The sequence below is a fragment of the Pleurodeles waltl genome, chromosome 7, assembly GCF_031143425.1.
Source record: "Pleurodeles waltl isolate 20211129_DDA chromosome 7, aPleWal1.hap1.20221129, whole genome shotgun sequence".
Classification (NCBI taxonomy): domain Eukaryota; kingdom Metazoa; phylum Chordata; class Amphibia; order Caudata; family Salamandridae; genus Pleurodeles; species Pleurodeles waltl.
The window spans coordinates 800443746-800464109 of NC_090446.1; the positions used below are offsets into that span (position 1 = coordinate 800443746).

Here is a 20364-nt window from a genome sequence, read left to right on the forward strand (position 1 = left end):
GGTAGGAAAAGTTTCACGGAAGGGTACTTGTAACACTTCCTGTGATTCCAAAGTGAGGACCCTGAAAGAAAGTAGCACTTTATGTAACGCAATTGCCATTGCTTAGAAATTGCATATGATTGTTTGCTTATAGGTTTTAGGAGAAGGAAGAAAGATAACAAAATGATCCATTACATATATATATTTATACAGTAAATGCTGTTCTTTTGTTTTCTTGTAGCAGCCCAATCACAATGTGCCATCTTTAAATGACGATAAAAGAACCGTCAAACCTTTAAAAAGTAGGTGAAAGTAATTTTGTAAATTGTTCTACTTTGAACTTGTGATGCTATTCTGCAGTGTTCTGACAGTGCCCTGTCTCCTTTACATTCATTCTCAGCAGGTCCAGCTATAGACAGAAGGACAAAACCAAGTTTACCTCTCTTGCAAGCAATGAGTGCCACGAATTCCTCAGTGCAAGGTCAGAAATGTATCTATTAATTTCAGGAATTTGTGATCTGTTTCTGTTGTTGTCTAAGTGCTGTTGCAAAATAATTTAAATAATTTATAATGTCCAGAGATTGTTGATAAAGAATCAGATTATTAGGCTTGACCTTATGAATATTGGAAACAAGAATGCAATGAAATAATGTATAACAATTTTCTGCAAGTGCATGTAAGAAGATTGTGAGAACTGGTGGACAGATGCTTCAAAACTGGGGAAATTGTAGGAATGATTTTGTAGAATAAAATTTGTAGTTGAATATTATAAGCCCTCTCAAAAAAGGGTGAAACCCTGAAACCGGTCCCAGGATGCTTGTTTCCAGTCCAGGGAGGACTTGGCTTGGCAGTTCGGGCTGGACTGTTCCCATGAGGAACAGGGTCAAGACTGATTTGCATATGGCTGGGGCCAACCTGGGGTGGCATGGTGAGCAAAAGAACGATGGATTAAACCCAGATCTGTGACTCGGGGTGAGAGTTTGCATTGTTCAGCACTCTGTCCATCATCCTTTTGTTTTGGTAATCTACAGATGCACCATAAATTATTTTTGTTTTCTCTGAGTTCTCTGACATTATTGGAATCCATAATTTCTAAGAATACAACTGAAATAGCAAAACTTTTTTTGTTAAATATATATATATGTACAACATGCTAGCCATCTCATACCTAGGTCAGAAAGCACTGAAACCATCGGCCCAGCCGCTGTTTACTTGCTTTATAGACTATAGCGCGGCCTTTGATGGAGTGGTGAGCTATATCCTCTGGAAAAAGCTAGCGGCATGGGGGATACCAGGGAAACTGTTCGCTTCCATAATCACACTATACTCTGACATCTGGGTGAGAATCAAGATCATAAGCTCACATGTGACCAGGGAAATGTATACCAATAAAGGTTTAAAACAGGGCTGTGTCATTGCACCCACCCTTTTCAATCTGTACACGCTGACTTGGGAGCGGAATTGCTGAGAGGAAACACACTCCCCCCGAAATTGGGGAAGACAGCGCTCCCCATAATACAATATGTGGACGACTTGGTGCTTTGCTCAGACCAGAATACTTTTGAAAAGAGGTTTGGATATATTACACAGATACAATGAAAAGAATGATTTAAGGGAGAATATGGTAAAAACCAAGGTGTTGATCTTTGGTCATCAGGCCAAAAAACATCAAAGAAAGTGGAAGCTTGGCCCACTAACAATACAAACAGAAGATAAATATCACTACCTTGGAGTCTGGTTATCAAATAAAGGGAAAACATCATACCAGGTAGCGGCAAAAAGAACTAAGGCAGAAAGAGCTACATACACCTTAACAAAACTCCACCTTCAGCTATGGTCACCAACACCTCAGGCAATCGGGAGGATCATTAAAGCAAAACTACTCCCAGTTATCACCTACAGACATTTGGTATTCCCCGGCAGGAAAACTGCATCTTTAGAGAAGTGCCAGATGAGATCCTATAATAGGATATTTCCAATCCCTATATTAACCAGACATGCAGGGCTACGGTTAGAGTTTAATATAACAAGAATGGACACCCTGTGTAATATGGATATAATCAAGCTCTTTCATGGGGTCTGTAGGGCCAACCAGAACAGCCTGAGGTGTTCCCTGAATGTAATCTTTAAAGATAACGCAAGTAGTTGGGCCATCTATCTCAGGCAAGCTGAGGAATATTTCAGCTTAGTTCCCACATATGCACTGGACCCTCTCATATCGAAGGCACTCCTAAAAAACACTTTGAAAGATCAGGGCATACAAACTTCTAGAGAAAATGATATAGTCATAATCAGGAATATCACCGGAGCAGAGGGCTTGGCCGAATCTTACTTGACCAACAATGTCCAACCATATATGGAAACAGCTCTGGGAGCTCATGCGTTTAAGAATAGTCTGTTAATGTATCTTCTAACACTCCCAGTCAGGGACTTTGGACGCAACTGAAAGTCCACATGGGGTGATTCTCAAGATTGTGCACTGTGCAAATAACATACTGAATCTATAAGACACCTAGTATGCTGCTGCCTGCAACTGGCCTTGGAGAGACCCTCCTACTAAAAGTGCTTTTCCTGAAATATGGAGTCAGATCATGCATTGATGCCATAAAGCTAATATTCAGGGCTGACACCCCAATGGAACTTGCTTGCTTTTGGAAAAAAATTCCAGTATGTGATTGGCCCTACAGAATGCCCGGAGCCTTCAATGTACAGAAATGAAAAGGGAAGAGGCAGCCACTAAAGAAACATTGTTAACAAGGTGGCTTACTCACCCATGAAAGGCCCACAATACCATTAGACTCTGAGCTAGACATTGGATTGATAGGCCAGGCAGAGTGTCCATGTTCCAATTTTCAGCGCATACTATTGTGTATTACTACTGTGCTTCCCACACCTTTCTCACCCGTGGAAAGCTCCTTGATAGTTTGAGACTCTGAGTTGGACCTTGGAGTGAAGCCAGACAGGGAATCTCTGTTTCATCTTTCAGCTCTTACTATGATGCATTACTTACTCGGTCTTTCTCCTGTCTATCTCCATTTTTAGACTGTAGGGAAGTCTGATGTAGGCAACCACTCTGCCATTGCTGTGCCCGTGGACTGCACAATAAAGGATGGGCCGCGAATGACGGAAGCACCGCCAACAGGCTGGCGGTGCTTCCTAGCCCATTCTGACCGCGGCGGTAAAGCCGCGGTCAGAAAACCGGGGCCGGCGGTTTCCCGCCGGTTTACCCCCGGCTGGGCGAATCTGCCAGGGCAGCGCTGCAAGCAGCGTTGCCTTGGGGATTCTGACCCCCTTCCCGCCAGCCTGTTTCTGGCGGTTTTCATCGCCAGGAAGAGGCTGGCGGGAATGGCTGTCCTGGGGCTCCTGGGGGCCCCTGCACTGCCCATGCCACTGGCATGGGCAGTGCAGGGGTCCCCTAACAGGGCCCAGGGCGACTTTTCACTGTCTGCTTAGCAGACAGTGAAAAGCGCGACGGGTGCAACTGCACCCGTCGCACCGCCGCAACACCGCCGGCTCCATTCGGAGCCGGCTCCTGTGTTGCGGCCCCCATTCCCGCTGGGCCGGCCGGCGCTAACTTAGTTAGCGCCGGCCGGCCCAGCGGGAATGTCCGAATGCGGGAAGCGGTATTTTGGCCGCATGGCGGCCAAATGCCGGTTCCCGCCTGGCGGGCGGCTACCGCCGCCCGCCAGAGTCGGAATGAGGGCCTATGTGACAACATCATGCACTTCCTATCATTGACATTCTAGTTTTAAGCTTTGAGATCTTCTATAACTGTTCATTTTATCAGACGTTATATCCGCCTGTTGCTTGAGCATCCTCACAGATATGCAGACAGCATTATAGGTAGAATGCTTTTATGTTAAATGTCATTAGAATTGATAACAAGGACTGGCATCTGATTCTAGCACATTTTGCACTCTTCGCACTGACACTTGCAATTGAATGCAGTGAGGCTGAGGATATTGCATATGTCTAGAAGTATTTTAATGGTAACGTATTTGTATTGTATTTTATGCAATGCTTTTAAGTAATTATGCAATAAAAGCTACTATATATATATATATATATATATATATATATATATATATATATATATATATATATATTTCAATGAGTGAATCTAACATTGGTAAGTTGATGTATTCAGGCAATTGGGGGAGGCTCCTTTCAGGTATTTTGTCAATGTTAGAAAGTGTTTACTAATAAACTATTTTCCCAATGTGTCTAATCTTTGTTCCCCCAGTTGCCTAAAGACACCTGCTTCACTAGTTAGGGCAAGCTGTTTTTTTTTTTGGAGAAATCAACAGGGAGTATAATTCCCCAACACCAGCTTTCATGACCAGCCATCTCAAAGCCAGCTCAAATCCCCGCCCAACAGGAGAGCTGCACAAAGTGCCTTTTGTCACTATGGGTGACCAACCTCTCCCTGTGCTCCGGCCAGGTCGTGCAGTCAAACTCCCCTGGGCATTCATCTCCCCATAGATTTCCAACTCACATTTTTATATGTGTATTTTTTATACAGTAGTACCATGCCCTGTCCTGCACTCAAACCCCCACAGACACGCCTTTCCCCACAGATTTCCAATTCCCTTTTTTTTTAATAAAAACATTTTTTGTAACTCCAGTACTATGTCCGGTCCTGCCATACCGAAATCGTTGACGGGAACAAATGCTCCCTCGGCCAGTCCAAAGGCTCTTCTTTTAGGTTTTCAGAACCGCTGGGGTAGCGGTCCAATTATACTTAACATTTTAAACCTTTAAAGCCCAACCAGAGCACCTTTTTAAACATACATTTCACAAAACCAGCTTTACGGATTTACACCAAATCACCAAAAGCATGATTTCTGACTTGCAGCTATTAACTAAAAAAAACTTCTAACTTTTTGCCAAAATTAGTAGGAATAATTTTATTTTTGGAAAGCTCTGTATAGATTTGTTAGATGTCTCCAAAGTAATTAGGAAAACAAAACCATTCTTCCTATGGGAACTTTGACCAAAACTATCACTACAAATCTATCCAGATGTGTGTATGTGTATGTGTATGTGTGTGTGTGTGTGTATATATATATATATATCTATATAAATACATATATAATAATAATAATTACATTGCTATATTATTGAAGAACTGTGAGAGGAAATCCAAATATGTTTAAGTTCACAAGGAATTACTCAATATCGAGTTATAGAAATTAGCTTGTTTCAATATGTTATTCATTTAAAAGTCTATTTAGAGTTGCCTCAAGCTTGTCAGTCTCCTCATCTCTGCTAGTCCGTTTAACCGCTTCATGAAGCCCTTGCTTGCCAAATTCTACTATGCATCTTTAAGTATTTACTCCCCTTCTATATGGTTCTTACGCCTAAATTAGAGCAGAAATTACCATTCTAGAACAGAACATTTTAAAGCTTAATCCACGGCGTATACTTCAAAAAACAATACTTGAACCTGAAAAATGTTAGCTATTTTCAAATCATGATATGGACGCACCTTCTTGGCAAATCTAGCCAGATTTTCACTGAAGGCATTCTAAATAGTGCTTTATATACTATGAAGGATAAGAATAATCAATCTGTACTTTCAGTTCATCATTCTTGTTATACGTTAAGGCATAATACTATGGCCCTCATTCCGACCCTGGCAGTCAAAGACCGCCAGTGCCTCGGGCAACGGAAGCACCAGTGCTTCAGTGCCCATTCCGATCCGCGGCTGTAAAGCTGCAGTCGGAAAACCAGGTCCGCCGGATTAGCCCCGGCTGGGCGAATCCTCCATGGCAGTGCTGCAAGCAGCGCCGCCATGGGGATTCCGACCCCCTTCCCGCCAGCCTGTTTCTGGCGGTTTTCACCGCCAGAAACAGGATGGCGGGAACGGGTGTCCTGGGGCCCCTGGGGGCCCCTGCACTGCCCATGCCACTGGCATGCCACTGGCATGGGCAGTGCAGGGGCCCCCTAACAGGGCCCCAGTATGCTTTTCACTGTCTGCTTAGCAGACAGTGAAAAGCGTGACGGGTGCAACTGCACCCGTCGCACACCTGCAACACCGCCGGCTCCATTCGGAGCCGGCTTCTGTGTTGCAGGCCCTTTCCCGCTGGGCCGGCGGCCGCTCCCTTGGCGGGCGCCCGCTGGCCCAGCGGGAAAGTCAGAATGGCCCAGCGGTCTTTTGACCGCGGAGCAGCCAATTGGCGGTTCCCGCTTGGCGGGCGGAATGAAGGCCTATATTTTTTAACGCTTTAGGAGCAGCACCTTTTTATGATGCGAGTCAGCATTGTATTGCGTCAATAAACTATTTTGTACTATAAATATGAGATTAACTAATTGAAAGAGAAGCATATTTTTAATATTAGTAGCAATATTTTCTATATATACAAAATCACATTAGACAAGCACGGGCCAAAAATGTATGTAAGCATAATTTGTGCCCATCTGTACTTAGACGTTTTTTATAAACAGTAAGGGCAAATAACGTGAGCCAGACATCACAGTTGTGTCAATGTTTACATGACACCACACTTAATAATAAAAGGAAAGCTATATTTTGGGATATATGTGCTTACTGAATAAGACTTGCATGTTTGGTTATTATGTGTGTCAATTCTTAGATAATTTCAAACCTTATTCTTTGCCTAACCTTTATGTTTTTGTTTTGCACTATTTTTTCAGGCACTAGAACTGTACCAGAGAAGGTATTTCAATTCCATCTTCCTGTTTTATTGGAACATTTGAAAGTAATGTTTTGATTCTTGTTGTTCCTATTATTCTCATTCTACAACGGTATGACTAACATTTATTTATTTTTGTTGTTATTAGTGTTCTTAAAATGTTTCTATTACATAACGCATAATCTTTAAAATGATGATTGATAAATAATTTGTTGCGCTAGAAGGACTATTAAACTCATCAGGGTTCTGCATGTCATCCCTTATTCTAAAGCTTGGAGTTCCATTCCTCAGAATTCCACAGAGTTGATTAAAAACTCAGTTGAATTCCGCTGAGGTGGAGTTCCGTGAGCCGCGGAGTCCTGAATGCACCCGATCGGGAGCATTCATAAGAGGCCCGTAGGCAGTGAAAGCTGCCGTTTCAGGCCTCCTGTGCACCAGCCTGCCCCATGTGCACTGCACATAGTACAGGCCAGTGCACAAGAGGCCTGGAACAGCAGCTTTCTCTGCCTATGGCCCGGCCTGAATTCAGGCCTATTGAGCACCAGTGTGCACAGACACGAAAAAAAAAGAAAATACATGAGGACTTACCTGGGTCTTCTAAGGGGTCTTCGTCGTCCTCCTCATTGGCCTGGCTCTCGGCCTCCCTCTGCCCCATGCTCCCGGACTGCTGATAGAGAGACGCCCAGCCCTAGATTCATTGCTGGTGCACACTGCAGCCCAGATATGGGCTACACAGAGCAAGTGCAGACTGTTTGTGTTTGCCTTGTGTAGCCCATAATTGGGCTGCAGTGCGCACCAGGTGAGCTGGTGGGGCTAGAAGAGCTTTTGGGAGAACTTCATGGACCGTGGAGTGCCAAAAACTCTGTTGGCTCCGACAGCGGAGTGGAGATCCACACTCACCCCTACTTGTACCCTGCGGATAGCGATTGTCTAGGTAACTCTACTTTTCCTCTCCTCATTCAGGACTTATAGGTGAAGTGTTACATATAAAGTAGAAAGAAGGCCAAAGAATAAGCTCTGCAAAAATTCCTAATCATAAAATTTCTTTCAAATAGGTTGCATTGTAGACTAAATCTATTCTGCAGCCCCTAGATGGAGCACTGATGAGCATGCAAAGACTCTACGCTGCTAGGTGGCATCTTCCTATTACCTTACCACCCCACGTTTCCCCACATCCTACACCTGAGCATACACACACATTTATAACCTGCCCAAAGCAGGTAGTAAGTATGAGCACTAAACCCCATAGAAATAGGCAAAACATGCAGAATACTACCTGGGAAAGCCAGGTCTCACACAGTTATTCCCAATTCTTTCAGCTTTACTCGATAATTGCACAGTAGCAGGGGGTGTAACGTGACAGTATTTGTTAGACTTTGCATACTTGGCGTGGTCTACCCTAACCTTTTCCCTCTGTTTCCCAGGTTGTATGTTGGACTCTGTTTTTGCTGTTTTTGTTACTCTGGGCACTTTACCACTGCAATCCAGTGCTAAAGTGCAAGTGCTCCTCTGCAAAATGTATGTGTAATTGGCTTTCCATGAGTGACATATTTGATTTACTAGTAAGTCCCTAGTACAGTGCACTATAGGTGCCCAGGGCCTGTAAATCAAATGCTACTAGTGGGCCTGAAAATCAGATCACTTCTAGAATCAAGAGGAACCTCTGCCGAGGAGAAGAGCTGAGGAGTTGAGGAGAAGTGCTGCTCCTGCCTATGACTGTACTTTATTGCACTATTCTGCAGTTGCTGCTTCTGCCTGTGAAAGGGGACAAAGACTGGACTTTGTTGCGCATTCCTGGATGAGAAGAATCTCCAAGGGCTTGAACTGAGCTTACCTCCTGTTGTTGAAGTCTCAGGGCCATCAAAGACTTCCCCTGCCAGCACCTGGACTCTCTGCCCAGACTCCTGCCCTGCCAAGTGGTGCCCTATCCAGTCCCTGGGCCCATGAGAGGTGAAGCTGGCAGGTAAGAACTGAAAATCCACACAAAGACTACCATGCGGGGAATCTTTCGACACACCACCCACCTCACAGCTGATAAACGATGCACCGCTGGCCTAGCGGCTCAAATCGGTGCTCCACCTACATTGTGGCTGGAAGCTCGATGCAACGCGGTTGGAGAAATGACGTGCAACACCTTCAGCAGCTGCAGTAAATGAAGCAAGCCCCCACTCAGTGTGGTTTCTTGACACCCTGCAACCGGATTTCAACGCAATATCGCTGGGCGTGGAAATCAATGCAAAGCCTGCATGGACCCGAGGTGCCCGTCCGGATCAATGCATTGCTCTCTTGCAGGAGAGAAGAAACTACGCATGCAGACCTGACGGGAGGAGGAACGACCCAGGTTCTCGCTTGCGAGTGAGAAATTGATGCATCACTGGCCTTTTTAGACACACACTTGCCCGTGCAGCTTTATTTTGACGCTACCCAGGTATGTTTGTGAAATAGCAGCATTCTCAGTGTTTTCTAAGGATTAAGACTTTTTTTCTTTTTAACTTCATAACTTGACTTGTGTATGTCGGATTTTTGTCATTTTGGTCTTGATTTGTTTAAACAAATATTACCTATTTTTCTAAACCTGTGTTATGTCATTTTGTAGTGGTTCACTGTATTACTGTGTGTGTTGGTACAAATACTTTACACATGGCTTCTGAAGTTAAGCCTCCCTGCTCACACCAAGCTACCAAAGGGGTGAGCAGAGTTTAGCTGAGGGTTAGTCTCCTTTATACTGACTAGAGTGAGGGTTCTTGCTTAGACAGGAGCTAACCTGACTGCCAACCAAAGACCCAGTTTCTAACATTGGTGATCAGCGGTGAGGATTGGACTTGTATTTGTACTTGACATACAGTGATTAAGTGTACACTACTGTTTTCAGTGCAGACCATTACGTGACCACATACAGCTTATTTTTGCTTTTTCTCTTTTGGATTGTTTTTTTCCTACTTCCTTATTTTTGCTGATCTTTGACGTTTTTTACTTCATTGGGAACTCTTTTTTCTGCCTTGGAACTTGAACTTTTGTTGCTTGTTCATCATGTCTCAATCTGGAGATGCATTAGCTGGAACTGCTTTTGCCTTAGGGAAACTAGAGAGCTATACTGTTGCTCAGTTGAGGCAGTTCTGCAAAACATCTTACCTGTCCAATTAAAGGGCTCCACCAGGAAGGAGGAGCTGCAGAAGGCAATGAGGTCCTGGGTGACAGCCAAGGAAGCTGAGGGGCACATAGAGGGGGAGGAGGAAGATGAGGGGGAGGAGGTGCAATCCATATAGAATGGTATAGTGGGTGGGCCTGTAATGTCTAACGAGAGAGTCTCCAGGGCAGGTGGCAGTGTGTCATCCAAGGGCCTGACTCCTGAAGAGTTACAAGACAGACAGGCAGAGAGGGCTCACCAGTTGGAGTTAGAAAAGTTTGGGATGCAAATGGAGATGGAAGAGAGGAAGATGGCCATACAGGAGAAGATGATACCGCTGGCTCATGAGCTCAGCTTGAGGGAGCTGGATCAGAGGACCCAGTCCAGTAGGGATGGTGGCAGCAATATCACAGTGCAGCCTTAGAGGAGGGTACACATTCCTAAAGACCTTGTGAAGGATTACAAAAGGGAGGATGACATATTCTTGTGGTTCAAGAGGTATGATTCTGCTCTCCATATGAATCTGGTCTCTGAAGCTCATTGGGGGCAGGTCTGTGGAAGCACTTTGAGGTAGAGGGGAGGGATACTCTAACATCATTTGCGGATTCTCAGGGGCTCACCTATTCTATCATGAAGGATGTCCTACTGACGAGTTATGGTCTGACCCCTGAGCAGTATAAGGACAAGTTTAGGTCCTATAAGAAGAAGGAATTCCAAACATGGTTGGAATGTGTTGATTCTTTTTGCAGGTCACTGGATGGTTGGGTGAAGGGCTGTAACGTGACAACGTAACAGGGGCTTTACAATTTAATTGCTTGGGAGCATTTGTACAGTTTGTGTTTTACAGAGCTGTGCCAGCACCTAATTGACAGCAAGCTGACTGACTCAAGGTAGCTTGCACAGGAAGCGGACCAGTGGGTGAGCACCAGGGTCCAGAAGCAGTATTGGGGAGACCACACCAAGGGTGGGCAGCATCCCTCTCAGAAGAAAGTGGGGTAAGGGTAAACAGGGGAAGTTCTCTAGAGGGCCCCAACCTAGTTCCCAGGGTAAGGATCCCCATCCCACCAGTGAAAAGAAGCCATGGTTCTCCAAAGGGAAATCTGTGGAAGGGGGTCCGCCATGTAAGTGTTATGCATGTGACCAAGTGGGTCATGTTAGCGGGGATCCCAAATGCCCCAAGAGTACATCAGCACTCACTGGTGCTCAGTTTCTGGGTTTGACTAGTGTAGCGCCTTGCAACAGTGAAAAACGAATTTAGCAATATTTCACTGTCAGGACATATAAAACACATTACTATGGGGGTTATTACAACTTTGGAGGAGGTGTTAATCCGTCCCAAAAGTGACGGATATACCACCAGCCGTATTACGAGTTCCATAGGATATAATGGACTCATAATACGGCTGGTGGTATATCCGTCACTTTACCGTCACTTTTGGGACGGATTAAAACCTCCTCCAAGGTTGTAATAACCCCCTATATGTCCTACCTTAACCACACACTGCACCCTGCCCTTAGGGCTACCTAGGGCCTACCTTAGGGGTGCCTTACATGTAAGAAAAGGGAAGGTTTAGGCCTGGCAAGTGGGTACACTTGCCAAGTCGAATTTACAGTGCACATTTACACACACAGGCACTGCAGTGGCAGTTCTGAGCCATGATTACAGGGTTACTTGTGTGGGTGGCACAACCAGTTCTGCAGGCCCACTAGTAACATTTGCTTTACAGGCCCTGGGCACCTCTAGTGCTCTTTACTAGGGACTTAACAGTAAAACAAATATGCCAATCATGGAGAACCAATTACATACACATTTTAAACAGGAGCACTTGCACTTTAGCACTGTTTAGCAGTGGTAAAATGCCCAGAGTAATAAAAGCAGCAAAATCAGAGTCCAGCACACATCAATAACCTGGGGAACAGAGGCAAAAAGTTAAGGGAGACCACGCCAAGGATGAAAAGTCTAACACTGAGAACAGTAAAAAGTACAGGAAGTGGGTGGACAGAGGGTGGAGGCTCTGAGAGATGCAGGAGCCAGTGTAATGACAGTGAGGAGTCACCTGCTGTCTGAAGAGCAGATAGATCCCCATGTACTTCACCAAGTAGTTGCAGTGGACAACTCAGAGCGCCTGTGCAGAGTGACACAGGTTCCTTTTGAATGGGGTGGGTCTCAAATTCCTTGAAAGTAGCTGTGAGTCCAAACATGCCTGTGGATTGTTTGCTTGGCAATGTCCTGGAGGATTCCCCTTGGAAGGAGGTGGAACACAGGTCACACTTGGAGATGCTGGGTCTGCCTGGTTGGGTATGCATATCCACCAGGTCAATGGCAGCACGTCAGAGTGGTCAGGAGCCCCTGGTGCCTGAAACAGTGGCCCAGAGGACTGCCAAAAAGAGGAAGGGCAAGGGGCACGAGAAACCGGACCCAGAAGTTTCCACAGTCCGGGAGGAGGCGGAGCTTGAGGCTGACCCCCCCCCAGAGCCTACAGGGGAACAGGTGGCTGAGCTGGGGTCGCTGAGCTGGGGTAGGTCCTAAGGATGTCACAGTGGCAGCAGGAAGGGGGACCGACCAGGAAGACATTCTGTGAGGCACAGAGGACATGCCCTACTCAGGTGGGTTTGCATTAGCAGGCTGCAGACCAGGCAACTGGCAAAGAGCCAGTATCTCACCTGATTTATTGGGACGATGGCCTCCTGCATAGTGAGCCTTAGGTTGCTGAGCCTGGGTCAGCCCATGTGCTGTTGATACCCCAGCGTTTCAGAGTCTTCCTACTGGGTCTGGCTCATGATGTGCCTTTAGCTGGACACTTGGGGCAGGGCAAGACCTTTGAACTGCTTGTCACCCACTTCTACTGGCCCCTAATGTGCAGGCACTCGGATGCTCATTGCAGGTCTTGCCAGACTTGTCGGGCAAGTGGCAAAAGTGGGGGGAAATGTAAGGCTCCCCTCCAACCTTTTCCAGTGGTTAGTACCCCCTTTGAAAGGGTCAGTATTGACATTGTGGGGCCTGTGTATCCCTAGACAGCCATGGGCAACAGGTTCATCTTGGTCTTGGTGGACCATGCCGCCCGGTACCCAGAAGCCATTCCTCTGAGGTCAATCACTTCCCCTCTGGTGGGTTGTGCATTGATGTTTTTTTTTACCAGCATGGGGTCCCCCAAGGAAGTGTTATCTGATAGGGGTACCAACTTCATATCTACTTATATGAAGTCTTTGTGGCAGTAGTGTGGGGTAACGTATAAGTTCACCACTCCTTACCACCCCAAAGCAATTGTCTGGTTGAAAGGTTCAACCGCACCTTGAAAGGCATGATCATGGGCCTGTCAGAGCCTACATGGTGGTGCCTTAAAAAGGGCTTGGATATAGTCCTTTTGAGTTACTATATGGCCACTCTGTCAGGGGACCTTTGAGTCTGGTGAAGGAGGGCTTAGAGAAAGCCCCCAGTAAACCTCCCCAGGATGTATTTAGCTTCATGCTGGCCTTCAGAAATCAGACTACTTGCTTCAGAGCTCTCACACAAAAGAACCTGGAAGCAAGCCATGCAAACATGAAACGGTGGAAAAAACAGAATGCCACTCTAGTCAAGTTTCAGCCAGGGCAAAAAGTGTGAGTAATGGCGCCAGTGGAGCCCAGGGCACTCCAGGGCAAGTGGACTGGGCCATTTAAGGTGGTGGTGCGCAAGAGCGAAGTCACCTACCTGGTGGACTTACGGACTCCAAGGAACCCCTTATGGGTCCTACATGGAACCGTCTCAAACCATGCTTTGAGCAGATTGAATTGTCCATGCTCCAAGCAACAGATGATGGGGTGCAGAAAGAGAGTGAGCCTCTTCCTGACCTCCTGTCTGCTGGAGAGCAAGATAGGTCTGTGCAGGGAGTGAACCTCTCCCCTCCCTGACCTCAGAACAACAGAGGGACTGTCGCCATGAAAAGGTTCAGATGGCATCCCTGACCCTAGGTGTCACACACTTGTGTACACATGATGTGGACACTGGGGGCAGTCCACCCATTAAACCGGAGGTTTACAGGGTGACTGATAAGGTCAGGGCCAGCATCAAAGATGAGGTGTCTAGGATGTTAGCCCTAGGGGTGATTGAGTTTTCTAGAAGTCCTTGGGCCAACCCTGTGGTCTTGGCCCCAAAGGCTCCTGCTCCTGGTGCCACCCCGGAACTCTGGCTCTGTGTGGACTACTGAGGACTCAATGCAATTACTAAAACTGATGCGTACCCCATCCCTCGAGCTGATGAGCTCATCGATCGGTTGGGAGCTGCCCAATACCCCGGCACATTTGATTTGACGTCTGGATATTAGCAGATTGCCCTAACTGAGGGGGCTAAGGAGAGGTCAGCATTTTCTACCCCAGATGGACACTTTCAGTTTAAAGTGATGCCATTTGGGTTGAAAAATGCCCCAGACACATTTCAGAGGTTGATCAAACAGGTATTGACTGGGCTGGGTTACTTCAGCTCAGCATTACTGGAGGAACACTTGCAGCACCTCTGCAGAGTGTTGGAGGCCCTGCATAAGTCAGGCCTCACTATTAAGGAAAGCAGGTGCCAAATAGGGCAGGACACAGTGGTGTATTTGGGATACCAGGTAGGCAGTGCGCATGTGGCACTCTTTCAACCAAAAATGAACACCATTCTGTCTTGGGAGCCTCCCAAGACCCAGACTGAGGTGAGGGTCTTTCTAGGCCTCACCGGCTATTACAGGAGGTTTGTCAAGGGATATGGCACCGTTGTTGCCCACTTGAATGAATTGGCTTCCAAGAAGCAACCAAAGAATCTGGACAGAGGCTTGCAAGACCGGTTTTGATGTCCTTAAGGCTGCCATGTGCACAACACCTGTGCTGAAGGACCCTGACTACTCCAGGGAGTTTCTTGTGCAAACAGACACCTCAGAGCAAGATATGGGAGCCGTACTCTCACAGCTTAATGAGGAGGGCCTAGATCAACCTGTAGCCTTAGTTAGCGGAAGGTTACTTCCCAGGAAACGTAGGTGGAGTGCAATAGAGTGTGAAGCTTTTGCTGTGGTCTGGGCACTGAAGAAGCAAAGACCCTACTTGTTTGTGACTCACTTCCAGGTTCAGACTGACCACAGGCCCCTCAGATGGTTAATGCAGAAGAGGGGTGAGAATCCAAAACTGTTGAGGTGGTTCATTTCCTTACCGGCGATGGACTTTGCCATGGAACACCGCCCTGGCACAAAATACACCAATGCTGATGGTCTGTCCAGATTCTTCCGCCTTAGTGATTGGAACTGCCATGAGGTTGGGTAGTTGCTCCCCACTTTCAGCTGGGGGACACGTGTTAGTCTGGGCATTCTTGGCATGGTCTCCCCTAACTTTTTGCCTCTGTTTCCTAGGTTGCGGATGTATGCTGGACTCTCTTTTTGCTGTTTTTGTTACTCTGGGCACTTTACCACTGCTATCCAGTTCTAAAGTGGAAGTGCTTCTATGCAAAATGGATGTGTATTAGACTTTCCATGATTGGCATATTTGATTTACTAGTTAGTCCCTAGTACAGTACACTAGAGATGCCCAGGGTCTGTAAATCAAATGCTACTAGTGGGCTTTCAGCACTGGTTGTGCCACCCACATTAGTAGCCCTGTAAACATGGCTCAGACCTGCCATTGCAGTGTCTGTGTGTGCAGTTGTAAACTGCCAATTCGACTTGGCAAGTGTACCCACTTGCCAGGCCTAAACCTTCCCGTTTTATACATATAAGGCACCCCTAAGGTAGCCCCGTGGCAGGGTGCAGTATATGTAAAAGGTGGGATATGTACTTATGTGTTTTACATGTCCTGACAGTGAAATACTGCCAAATTCATTTTTCACAGTTGCAAGGCTTATTTCTCTCATAGGTTAACATAAGGGACTGCCTTTAAATATTATTAAAGTGCAAATTCCGTTCAGGAGCAGATCGAAATGTGGAGTTTAGGGTCTCTGAACTCGTGGTTGAAAAATACATATTTTAGTGAAGTTTGTTTATAGATTGTGTGTTTGAAAATGGCACTTTTAGAAAGTAGCCATTTTCTTGCTTAAACCATTCTTTGACTCTGCTTGTTTGTGGATTCCCTGTCTGGGTCAGTTTGGCAGTTGAGCTGTTTGCACCTCTCCTCTAGACAGTCACACAAAGGAAGCTGGGGTGTAGCCTGCATATCCTGATGAGTCATCTGGGCTGAGGGGAGGAGTGGTCACTTACACCTGAAAGGTCTGTGCCTTCCTTTATACAGTGCAGTCTCTAACCCCTGTTGTGTGTCTTGGGCCTGGCTTAGGAAAAGAAGGATCTTGAAAACAGCAGAGGCTTCTTCTCTTTGAAGTAGGCCTACTTCAAAGGCAGAAAGGGGTATAAGAAGAGCCCCAAAAACCCCAGAAAATCCGATCACTTCTGGAATCAAGAGGAACCTCTGTCAAGGAGAAGAGCTGAAGAGTTGAGGAGAAGTGCTGCCTCTGCCTGTGTCTGTGCTTTGTTGGGCTATCCTGCAGTTGCAGCTTCTGCCTGTGAAGGGGGACAAAGATGAACTTTCTTCTGCATTCCTCTTGAGAAGAATCTCCAAGGGCTTGAACAGAGCTTGCCTTCTATTGTTGAAGTCTCATGGCCATCAAAGACTTCCCCTGCCAGCACCTGGACTCTCTGCTGAAACTCCTGCCTTTCCAAGTGGTGCCCTATCCAGTCCCCAGGCCCTTGAGAGGTGAAGCTGGCAGCTAAGAACTGAAAATCCATACATGTTTTATTTAGATAAATATTACCTATTTTTCTAAACCTGTGTTGTGTTGTTTGGTAGTGGTTCACTGTATTACTGTGTTTGTTGGTACAAATCCTTTACAAATTGTTTCTGAAGTTAAGCCTGCCTGCTCCTACTAAGCTACCAAGGGGGTGAGTGGGGATTAGGTGAGGGTGATTCTCCTTTACCCTCACTAGAGTGAGGGTTCCTGCTTGGACATGGGGTAACCTGACTGCCAACCAAAGACCCAATTTCTAACAGTATTGATAATTACAACTACAGAATGTTCACCTCCCTAGTACCACTCAGCTCTTAATCAGGACCTTAAGAGCATATCACTGCTTTATTGAACATACAACACTCTGCTACCATCTATACAGTAGTACTACGTACTTAGCACAACATCCAGTAAACAATCTTATTGGTTATAGATTTCCACCTTCACATCTGTATTACTTTATATTCCATTATGTGTTATGGGCTAAATTGCAACCCATGTGGAAACTGATTCTGCATGTTAAGCTTTACTTTCCTGTTAGAAACTTGAAATTTTAGGCATTTATCACATGTGGTAAATAATTCACCATGGCATAATGGTAATGGCATTTAACACACATGATAAATGCTTAACCATATTCCAACAAACCTGTCACATGGGCCTTAGCAGTAAATGTGGTAAGGACCTGGAGAGTGTCAGAACCTTGGATAATGCTTGCTACAAGTATTTCTGATATGATTTCATGTTTCTGGGATGATCTTCATCTTCATATCTTACATGTTATTGTTTGTAAACAACCCGTGGTATAACAACTAAATGGATTGAACTGGCTTTTGTGGTCTTGAGGTCTAGTTGTTGTGTTTTCTTTCAGGAACTGCTGCTGGAGAGACCGTAACCTGCTGTCCTTGGGATACACAGTCCTCCACTGCAGTCCTCCACTTCTGAAAGCCCCATAATTTCTGGGGCCATGCTTCACCTTGCTCCTCCTGAATAGTTACTCCTCCTGCAGGGTTAACAGACTCCATGGTTCTCTCAGGAGGTAGGTGGCTTCTAGGTGCCACAGGTCAGGTGTACAGCTCTACAGTCTACAGGGGTAGACTCAGGAGATGTCATATAATCTCTGGGAAGCTGCCTGTCATGCAGAAAACAACTCTAGTTGCACAGCAGTCCTCTATGCACACTACAGAGCACTCTCTTTCTTGTAAATAGAGGATTTGGAACTGTAGCAAACATTCAGAAATAGTTTGATGTGATTCTCCTTTTAAGTATCCTCTCCAGTCTTCTCTCCGGACACAGCCATTGTGTACAGTGATGCTTCTCACAGAAGCATTAGCTCCAGCCTGAAGCACCAACAGCAAAGCCACAAAGAGGTGTGAGCTTTCTGCTACCAATTTTTATCAACCAAACTAAAAGTGTGACCAGGGAAAGGCAAAAAGCTAAGCTGAACCTAAAGGGTTTCCTTCACCTGGTACAGCAGAGTCTGCTGTCCCACCCATCACTCCTGGCATCCACCAAATTACAGTATTTCAAGAAGACTCATCAGCAGCCTGTGACTGAGCAAATGGCCTTACTCAAAATGAGGCTTGCCTCCTCTTCCCTCACTGCAGTGTCCAGGTCTTCTCTCTTCAGCTTCAGGGATATTAGCAATAGACTTCTGCTCTTTCAGGACAACCTCACCTCCATCGTGTGCAGGCATTTGGAAAAACACCATCAGCTTCATCATGTACACCTCAGGGTCATAAGGACCAGTCCAGGGCCTCACGCCTGTCAAGAAATAGGCTTAGACCTCTTTGCAGAGGCTGCATTAGTGTGAGACCAGGGCTGAAATAAAAGAACAATATACCAGATCCATGGATTTGGTACTTAGGGCAGGGGAACAGAACTGAACGCCATGAAGAGGTCATTCCCATTCTAAAGCACACCCTAGGATATCTCTGGAGTGTCATGAGTCTTTCAATATTTTTTTGATAGTCTGTGCTGTTTTTCTCTTGTGTGCCGCATCATATTGAAGATATCCCCCTAGTCTCCATTTTCTATCTCTTTGGGCTCCATCTATCAACTTCAGTTCTACCTTGAGATGAGTGTGGTCCTATGCAACAGTAATGCCTATTTCGGTTTCACAAGACCTTCAACCATACGTGTACTATTGCCCCAGATGAGAGACAGGGCAGCTGAAGAAAATAAAAGGAGAAAATGGTAATTTACCAGTCTGAGGTGATTGTTTCAAATGTATTGCCAAACTGAAGGAAGAAGAAAGACTGTAAGCACTGAATTTATTCAAACATTGAAAACCTATTGACGTGCAGCACATCCTGTATGTGTTCTCTTTTGTCCATAAAAGGTTGCAGCACCTTGAAGGGTTTTTTATGCTGAGTAGTACTGTGTTTGAGTCTATATTTTTGCCTTAAATAGTTTGGGGACACCCTGACAAAGCCAGTAGTTGTGTATTCTAAATAATGCATAAATTCATGGTATGTTCATGGGGGGAATGCGTTTTCATAGATGTGGGGCTTGCTGGTGCACAGGCCGTTAAAGGTATTGTGTAATTACAAATGCCAAGGGAGCAGTGAGAAGCAAGAATAGGGGTGAAATGAGGGTGGATGGAACAATAAATATTACCCTGCAAGAAAATAAAAAGGATGCAAAAGTAAAAAAACAGAAGAGTCAACATTTCTCAAAAGGCAGCAAAATGAAATGTGAGCCTGGCTTCCTGCCAGTAAGGCAAAGTGGTTGGAGGTTGCAGTATACCACCATCAAACCATTCTTAGTAAGTCAATCCATCTTCTAGTTGGGATGTTGACTTTTAGATATTCAGTGAACAATAATGCATTTCATCTTGTATGCATTTTATGCATGCTCTTTTTAGGCTCTGAGAATGAGTTTCAAGATGTTGTTATGGTTTTGATTTTTCGTTTTACATATGCTTCGTTTTGGATGTCTATTATGCACCAATTCGGTAGTCTCAAAGGGCTGTGTTGGATCCCTCTAAGGATGACAAGCCGAGAAAGGATTGCAAATCATCCTTTAGCCATGTTCTAAAGCCACAGTTTGTTAGCTAAACACATCATCACAGTTTAATTAATTAATTGCTCTTCTTCCCTGCTACCACTTACTCTTTGTCTTGACTCCCAGTATTGATGTTTATCTGAAGAGCAGGTCCATTCTCCCTCCAGGTTCTTCCAGGAGCCGGCAGGTCACCTTTTGATTCTTCACAGGTCCTGGAGTTTTGTGAGGAGCAGTCTGTGGGGTCCACATTTATGCCCAGTGCCAACTTGTGAATGGATGGCAAGCCTATTCCCACCCCTTAAACCAGTACTGGTCAGTTCCACCCCTCCCAGTGGGTTTGTTGCTAGCCTGACTAGTGAGACAAGAGGGAGCGAGGCCTAGGTGTGAGTTTCAGCTGCCAATGACAAGGTAGGCACCATTTGATGCTAAAGAAGGGGTTGGGTAAAGCCCCCAGTCCATCCTGACAAGAAAGGAGACTTTCTCCCGACATCTAGAGACATTTGCCCGCTGTCTGGAAGCGATACACATCTCACCACAGGGGAGCCATCAGGGGTCATGTGACAGGTGGACACTGGTAGGAAAGCCTTTTGGCTTAGCAGAAAAATAGTGGCTTCCCAAAAGTGTTATTTCAAAATAGTGATATAAAATCCAACACGACTATTAAGTTGACTTTTAAATTACTATTAATATAAGTTCCTTGATCCATTTTTCTAGCTATTTCTAAACTGAATTTAACATTTATTCTAGGTAATATTTTAAACCAGTGTAACCTACAGGACACCCAACCTTGAAAGAATGAAAGATGAGTTTGAAGGCTTTGTCCTGCTATTTTAAACACCATGCCCACGCCCTAGGGGCTTTAAGGCCTCTATTAGGGG

The 20364-nt window shown here is 45.5% G+C and overlaps 1 protein-coding gene across 1 annotated transcript in view; it reads left to right on the forward strand.

Moving 5' to 3' along the window:
• LCP2 (lymphocyte cytosolic protein 2) overlaps positions 1-20364 on the forward strand; it is a 465302-nt gene that overhangs the window by 374627 nt on the left and 70311 nt on the right. The window contains exons 9-11 of the mRNA XM_069201712.1: positions 221-281; positions 383-460; positions 6637-6659. Of these exons, the coding sequence (XP_069057813.1) occupies positions 221-281; positions 383-460; positions 6637-6659 (162 nt within the window). The remainder of the gene's footprint in view (positions 1-220; positions 282-382; positions 461-6636; positions 6660-20364) is intronic.